An 8,875-nucleotide genomic window follows, 5' to 3' on the forward strand; every position below is an offset into this window, starting at 1 on the left:
CTCATAGGGGGGAGGGAGGAGGTCTTCAAAAAGCGTACGAAAGCGTATGGGAGGGGGGGGGGAGGGTTCAATTTAAAAGTACGTACTTCGATTTTCTAATTTATCACAATTAACCAGCTAATCAATAAAAAAGTTACATTATGACTATATGTTCTAGTTTGCCAACATAAAAAGATGTATGGTATAAGGAGTAGAGGGTATAGTTTTCCTCTATGCACACACATGTATGGGCGCCCTCAGAATTTTTTGATGTTCCAGATAGGACACTTTCACACATCGTGCAAACTCATAACTTAAGTTTGTTTATACCTATGCCAAATGAGGAGGCCTTGCAAAATATCGGGATGGCGGAGGCCTGTGAACAAAAAGCCTTAAAACGCTTACTACATTAGTGCCCTGCCCATATGTGAGGGCACTAATGTAGTAAAATTTTCAACTTATACAGCTAAAACTAAGTTTAAATTTATTGACAGATTTTAGTTTTTGTAGAAAAATATTGTAAATAACAAAAGTTATGACTATGCTGATTTTCCGACCCCTTAAATGAGAGGGGTGTAACTTTTCATGGTCATAACTTTTTTGTAATTTACAATATTTTTTTACAAAAATTAAAATCTGTCGATAAATTTTAATTTAGTTTTAGATGGTAAAGTTAAAAATCTTGCTACATATGTCCCTCACGTTTGGGCAGGGAAGGGGGGAGTTAAACGTTTTAGGGCTTTTTGGTTCCCAGGCCTCCGCCATCCAAATTTTTTGCAAGGCTACCTCATTTGGCATATTAACAAACTTAAGTTTGCACGATGTGTGAAAGTGTTCTATCTGGAACCTCAAAAAATCCTGAGAGGGCCCATGCACACATGCCATCCCTTATATACTGGCCCTGAGTAAGACCTGAGGGCCGTGGTTGATGGGACGGAGTCCCCCCAAAAAAACGTGTCAATGGCGTCTCAAAATCTTCCAAATTTGACCGCTAGGTTTTGCTAAAATAAAAAACTTCTTAAATTAGCAAAAAGGCACAAAATTTGTTGTTGCCCCCTCGCACAGGGTTTTACCCTTTGTATTCAATATTACTGATCTCACGTAAGACTCGTTTTTTACTTACTAAAGAAAGGTGCCTGAAAAAAAAGTCCACCTTAAGTATAGATTATTTACATTTGATTCGTTATTTAAACAAAAAAAAGGTTTACATGGATTTTACCGGGAATCAAACCTGGATCTCCTCGACTATTCCCGCCGCATTAACCTCTTACCCAAACACACACATACCTTCGCAGTATTTTAAATTTATTTAAATTATTATTTGCATATATACTTACAGACGTTTCTAAAATGCGCAAACAAAGGGCTTTGGGGTCGTATAAAGTATCTAAGGTACCCTCCGTCTTTTTTTTTTTTAAATAAACTTTTTTATTGAGAAAAAAAAATAGAAGGGATGGGAGGGGGGTTTTTCGAGGGGGGGGGGGGTATTTGAGAAACGAACGTACTTTTAAGGGGGGGGGGGGGGGATATAAAAGTACGCATGGCAACAAGTGGGAGGGGGTGGGGGTCAAATTTCAAAATTTTTGGAGTACGTACTTTATGGACGACCCCTAATCATTTATAAATATGTAATATATAAATATATATATATATATATATGTATATATATAAATATATATATATATAAACAACTTTAAAAAGTATTCTACACAATAGAGTGCTCAATGTTCTTAAAAGAACAGAGCAATTATATTAGTAGTAGAAAATCACTTAACAAAAAAAAAATTTTTGTTAAGTGATTTTCTACTACTAATATATATATATATATATACATGTATATATATATATAAATATATATATATATATATATATATACATATATATATATTCATAGATACATATACATATAAATATGTATATATGTCCATGCGGTGACTTGAGTGATATCGTTACATTATGTTCGATTTGTTGTGTTAGTAAATTTGCTATTAAGTAATGAACAAGTAGTGTGCTAGTAAATCTGCAATCGTTTTCAAGAAAAATAAATTAATTTAATTATGTTCGTTTGGTTCATAACCATGTTAGGCACAACTCGACTCGATATTCTCTAGGTCTGAAATTGCGTGGACAAAGTTCATGCGGTTAGACAGGGTATAGATATGTTATTAATTTTAGGACGAAACCCGACTAAATAATTTAAATAATCTGAAACTTGCTCGGGTTCAGAGACTTGCGTTAACAAAGTCCATGCAATGACTTGAGCGATATCGTCTCATTATGTGTGTTTTGATGTGTCAGTAAATTTGCTTTTATGTAATAAACAAGTAGTGTGCTTGTAAATCTGCAATCGTCTTCAAGAAAAATAAATTAATTTGATTATGGTCGTTTGGTTCTTAAACATATTTGAATACATAAATAAATTAATTTGATTATGTTCGTTTGGTTCATAAATATATGTTAAGAAAGTTCATGCGGTTAGACAGGGTACAGATATGTTATTAAATTTTGGACTAAACCCGACTAAATAATTTATATATTCTGAAACTTTCTCAGGTTATGAGACTTGCGTTTACAAAGTCCATGCAGTAAGCTGAGTGATAATTTGTTACGGTGAGTTGGTGTGTTAGTAAATTTGGTACTAAGAAATAAACAAGTAGTAAGCTAGTCTGCAAATCTGCAATCGTTTTCGAGAAAAATAAATTCAAATATTTTTTTATGTTTATCAATTTGAAATTGGCGCTTAATCATTAAATAAGTTTATGGCTTGTAATTATTATTACAGGCTTTAACAAATAAAATAAGCGCTTCTAAGATTGAAAAAATGATTGATCTAAATGTAAACACCATATGCAATGCAGAGTTTATAAACTAAGATGCACTTAGTATTATTTGGCGGATCTAGATATCAGATATATTGAAAATCAAGTAATGCCGCTATGATTAGATACTGCTGCAAAACAGTTCAATTGAATTTGTGTATGCAAGCTATTATATATTAAATCTGCTATACAATTCCCATTCTAAATTGAGCAACGAAATAGCGCCGCCAAATAGATTGGAATGCTATATAAATCAATATATTTATCCTGATGATTCTTCATTTCCTCCTCGCGAATATAATTACATTATATGATGCTTTAAATTAGGAATTAAATAAGATAGATAAGCGCAGCGAAGGAAATGTGAGAAGTGTTAGCTCTTAACGAAAGTTGGTAAAACAAAATAAATATATAACATTACACTATCTTCGCCGCATATTGCGCGAGAAGAAAACAGTGCTTAATAATGTCTTAATAATGTATTGGCTATTTTACATTTAAATAACCGCCGCGTAGCAAAAAAAAAGGTATATAATAATGCAATCTATATGTATATATATTATTCTCATAATTCACTTGTAAATAAATAATAATACGCACCAAGTATTATTACATATCTTGTTTTCTGCTGGCGGCGCAAACATCAATTTGTTACATGTTTGCGGTTTTAAAAAGAATTATAATTAATTAATAAGACTATAAATGATAATATAAATTATGTAAATATAAATCGACATATATGTATAAAGTGTACTAATCCGGCAATATACGGATTAACTGTTAAAGGTCCATGGTTAACATGCCCTACACATAAAGAAGTAGATCATGTTCTTATACGGAGAAAAAAATGTTCAGCAAAAGATTGTAAAAATTATCCATGGTTTAAATCTCCTTCGGGCATCATCTCATGTACGAAACATCGCGAAAAAGATTGTATTATCAGCATCAAATCCAAAAGATGTATAAAGTGTTATAAAAAATTCGCAAGTTTCTGCGAACCAGGAACAAAAAGTATTTTATATTGTAAAGATTGCAAACCCGAAAATAGTAGAGCTTATCAAGCATGTGAAGTTGATACTTGCAAGAAGTACGCATCATATGGTTTATTCGGCGGAAAAAAAGAAAGATGTGTAGATCACAGAAATGATGATGATCTCTACTTAAGAATAAAATAATTGTTATTATTTTTTTGAACATTGATCGAACATTACCATATAAAAAATAACAATGTTACAACGTTTCATTGCAATAAAATAACTGTGACATCTGATAGAGCAAATGAGAAGCGACTCAAATCATGTTTAAAATTTCCAGTGACATCATCCATATTTTTCCGTTTCCGTGTCCTTATTTCGGTCCAGTCCTTTAAGTTTAAGACATATCTAAACAAGATACAATATTAACTTTTCCTTTAACTATCATTATATTTTTCTTTAAAATATTAATTGATTTTTGCATATCTGCCATATCTTCTTTGCATCCAATATTACAATGTTGCAACGTTTTTGTTGTCAATTTTGACACAGCAGTTTCTAAAGATTTAATTTCAGCTAATAATTCTTTTGTGCTAGTCATAATATGAAATTTACAAAGACATTCTTTACATTTGTTTTTACACTCAACAGTTTCAACGTGTTTTTTGTGGTGCACGTCTTTTACTGTTTTTGTAGATTTAGTTTTTGTATTAGTTATAGCTGATAACGCTTTATAGACCTCTCGTTTGGAGTGATCAACTGTCAATGCCTCAACGAGATGTAATCTGTTGCAATTAACACCATGTTTGCATCCACTTACATTGAAGTCGTGCATGCAAATTGTTCTGTTTGTGATTTCCATTGCTTTTAATCTTGTTAATTCCTTTACTACTTCACGTTCAAACTTATCATCAACATGAATGAAGGTTCAATCTTTTTTACATTTACCGTGTGTAATCTTAAAACATAGTTAATCAGATTTAAATACAGATATTGTATCAAGATCATCTGAATCAGTAGAGCTTTCATCTGGATCTTTAGATAATGCTTCCCCATCACTAAGTGCTGTTGTTGCCATTATTGCAGCCCTTAGCTTTGATGCTGCTTCTTCAGCTGGTGTTAATTCAACTGGTGCTTCTTCTGCAGGTATCTTTTCAGACATTTTTAAAACTCGAATCTTTTACGACTAAGTTACTTACTATATAAAAATGATTCAAATTTATTCGATCATTATATCCATATTTTTTATAAAATTCCAATAAAATAGTAGAAACTATATGAAAAATATAATAGGTTTTTCCGCATATGTTAATAAAAATTTTGAATCTTGCCTTCGATTACGTGATTATTATATGTCATGCATTCGATATCATTATTATTTACATTAAAATAATCTTTCCCGAAAAGTGCCGGAAATTGCAAAAATTTATCCGTATCTTGGAACGTGATCGGTGTATTATCTGAATAAAACCCTCGTCTTCTATATTTACAAATCGTTTTCATTAAAAATTCTCCATCTTTGCACGGATAATAATATAAATAATCAGTCTGCATCGTACGCACAAAACGCGATGTCATAATAAATTGTTGCTGTTTACCTGTATATGCGACACTAGTAACACTGACTGGATGTCTCGCAACATCATTAAATGTACCTCGAATCATCGTTACATTGCGAAAATATAAATTTTCGATGTCAGTTATGTTCCATTCATTGGACGATTTAGTGAGTATCGCATCCGGATAATGTTTATTAATAACTTTTATAATGTTCGAGAACTACTTGATCGAATTGTTCATCTGTTTCGACGTCAATATATAAAATTTACATCTGCCCCTTTGATGACATCGAAATCGCAGGCATATTTTTTCGTTTCAAAATAATGAGTTTCTTGTACTGCAAATAATGTTATTTTTACTTTTTTGGTGTCACAAAAATTAGTCACAAATTAAAGAATAACTTCTTCCGGATAATCTTTTATAATATTTGTAATATTTTGATACATATTTTTATCTCGAGGATCGAGAATATTTATTACATTCGGATAATGTGCTCCGATATATGTCGCATATCCAGTTTCACCAAAATCATAATATTTTCGTTCATTTAATGACCTTATAACAGAAGCAGTGAGTGCACTTCCTGTAATTAATGTATTGCTCAGATCAAGATCCTTGAGATAACCTCCAATGAAAATGTTTAACCGCGTAATTGCTTTATCGTCAGAAGAAACAGAATTTGAAATATTCATCGCAATGATATCATCGAATGTGAATACAAATCGATCATCTAAAGTTATTTTTTTGTGGGGTGAAGTTATAAACGATGTTACTTCTTCGTAATAAATATATTTTAATAACTCATAGCTATATATGTGAAAATCCTTAAATAAATAGGGATAATGACATACATATGCAAATTGTGGTGACCTTAATGCATTATTTTTTAATTTTTTCGCTAATTTTTTATTCTTACTCGGTCGGAGTAAATTAATAATATTTGCAAATGCAAATATCTCTTCTTCATCGAGTGCATTCAGTGGGGGATATTCATAAGTAGTATGTGATATATATTTGTTGATATTCGATGATGATACTACTTTAATATCATCATATATTGAATCGGATCTGATCATATGATGAATTTTATCAAATGGTTTGATACTATCTTTGATATGATAATTCATATCCCGAACAATATTTTTTATAATCGGGGAATCAATCGCAAGAACCATATCAAGAGAATTTATTATTTTGTATAAAATTGTTCATTATTGAGAGCGATATTTGATTTTAACATCGCTTTTTCAGCATTGAATGGTGATACACAAACAAGTACTACACTGCAATTTTTTATTATATCATAATCTTCGTAAGAAAAATATTGAGCGATCTTACGAGGAGATATCGCTTTGATATAACGTATTATGTTACCGATTTTGATGATCGAAGTATCAGTGAGTATAGCTCTTATAATTTTATCATCGAGAAGAAGCATGACCGCATATTTACCGAATCTTTCACGTATATCAGGATAATCTTCGAGCTTTTCACCGACCATCACAGCTAATTCTGCTGGATAATTAATTAATTTTAACGCCGCAATATAATCCATTTTTAATTGCGCGATCAATATCAATAATTGTCGATAATGTAATTTCAATTTTTTGATTCATTTTATGCGCGCAATTTGGTATCAACTTCTCGTTGAAAATTATGTCTGATGACACACAACATACACCGATAACTTATTCGGATCTTGCAGTACCTTTGTTTCGCGACGTAATAGTTCCTGATTTTAAGAATGAAGTAACAGATGTTACGCTATGGAGACATAGGTGGAGAAAAATTTAGAACTGGGTTGAGGGTATCGTTCACATATTGTTGAGTAATTCTTCTATCCTCGCATTCTCCGCCGGGTTCTTCAACAATAATTACTTAACGTATGCTTCAGCATGCATCAGTACTATATGCCTCGCATTTCTTCGATTCTCCGCATACGCAAACAATGAAAGCTTTGAAAGAAACACAATTCTTACACGATTGCTCAAAGTAGTCGGCATTGAGCCGATGCCAGATTTAGTTACGCCATCCACAGATAACTTAAGCGCGCATACACTTGAATGATATGCCGCACATATTCAAAAAATATAACAGTTCAAATATGTCACTGATAGAGTGCATATAATCTGATTTGTGATAAAAATAATTAATAATTTTTTAATAACGTCAATGCGCGCATCATAGTTACACTATCACAAAAAATAAATGTTCATCATTTATAACTTTCATGCGCACATCCTTGCAAAAAATAAATAATCATTACTTGATAACTCACATGCGCGCATCATTGCAAAAAATAAATAAACATTATCTGAAAACATTCATGATCATTTCATCAACAAATAAATAAACATCTGAAAACATTCATGATCATCTCATCAATAATTATTACTCGATAACCCTCATGTGCGCATTACTGCAAAAAATAAATAATCATTACTTGAAAACATTCATGGTCATCTTATCAAATAATTAATATTTATTTTTTTGATATGCCTCATGCGCACATCATTGCATAAAATAAACATTAATTGATAACCCTCATGCGCACAATACTGCAAAAAATAAATAATAATTATTTTATATCCCTTAGGCGCACATATCATTGTGAAAAATAAATATCTATTTGATATCCCTCATGCGCGCATCATTGCAAAAATAAATAATAATTATCTGATAACTCACATGTGCGCATCATTGCAAAAAATAAATTAACATTATCTGATAACATTTATGCGCATACCTCATCAACAAATAAATAAACATTATATGATAACCATCATGCGCGCATCATTGCAAAAAATAAATAATCATTACTTAAAAACATTCATGATCATCTCATCATAAAATAATAAATAATTATTTGATATCCCTTATGCGCACATATCATTATAAAAAATAAATAATTATTTGATATCCCTCATGCGCGCATCACTGCAAAAAATAAATAATCATTACTTGAAAACATTTATGATCATCTCATCATAAAATAAGTAATTATTACTTAATAACATTTATGCGCACATTACTAAAAAAAATAAATAAATAATACTTGAATACATTCATGATCATCTCATCAAAAATTTAATAATGATTATTTGATAACCCTCATGCGCGCATCACTGCAAAAAATAAATAATAATTATTTGATAACATTCATGATCATCTCATCAACAAATAAATAATAATTATTTGATATCCCTATGTACATATCATTGCAAAAAATAAATAATTATTACTCGATATCCATTCATGATCATCTCATCAACAAATAAATAAACATTATCTGATAACTCATATGCGCACATCACTGCAAAAAATAAATAATAATTATTTGAAAACATTTATGTGCGCATCACTGCAAAAAATAAATAATAATTATTTGAAAACATTTATGCGCGCATCACTGCAAAAAATAAATAATAATTATTTGAAAACATTTATGCGCGCATCACTGCAAAAAATAAATAATAATTATTTATTCCGTCGATTTTAATTATATATATTCGAGGTCGGATTATATATCATTAATATATATTT

The 8,875-nt window shown here is 30.8% G+C and overlaps 1 protein-coding gene across 1 annotated transcript; it reads left to right on the forward strand.

The window, feature by feature from the left end:
• Positions 1–1,891: 1,891 nt before the first annotated feature.
• Positions 1,892–3,973, forward strand: LOC136078887 (uncharacterized). Its single transcript, XM_065794704.1, has 2 exons — positions 1,892–1,951; positions 3,548–3,973. Exons 1-2 carry the CDS (start codon positions 1,892–1,894, stop codon positions 3,971–3,973), a joined length of 486 nt encoding a protein of 161 aa, XP_065650776.1.
• Positions 3,974–8,875: the final 4,902 nt, after the last annotated feature.

The sequence above is a fragment of the Hydra vulgaris genome, chromosome 03 (assembly GCF_038396675.1).
Source record: "Hydra vulgaris chromosome 03, alternate assembly HydraT2T_AEP".
NCBI lineage: Eukaryota > Metazoa > Cnidaria > Hydrozoa > Anthoathecata > Hydridae > Hydra > Hydra vulgaris.

Coding starts and splice junctions, on each gene's coding strand:
- LOC136078887 (XM_065794704.1), top strand. CDS start 1,892: ATGTATATATGTCCATGCGGTGACTTGAGTGATATCGTTACATTATGT. Junction 1,952..3,547: donor CATTATGTTCGATTTGTTGT/GTTAGTAAATTT, acceptor ATATGTATAAAG/TGTACTAATCCGGCAATATA.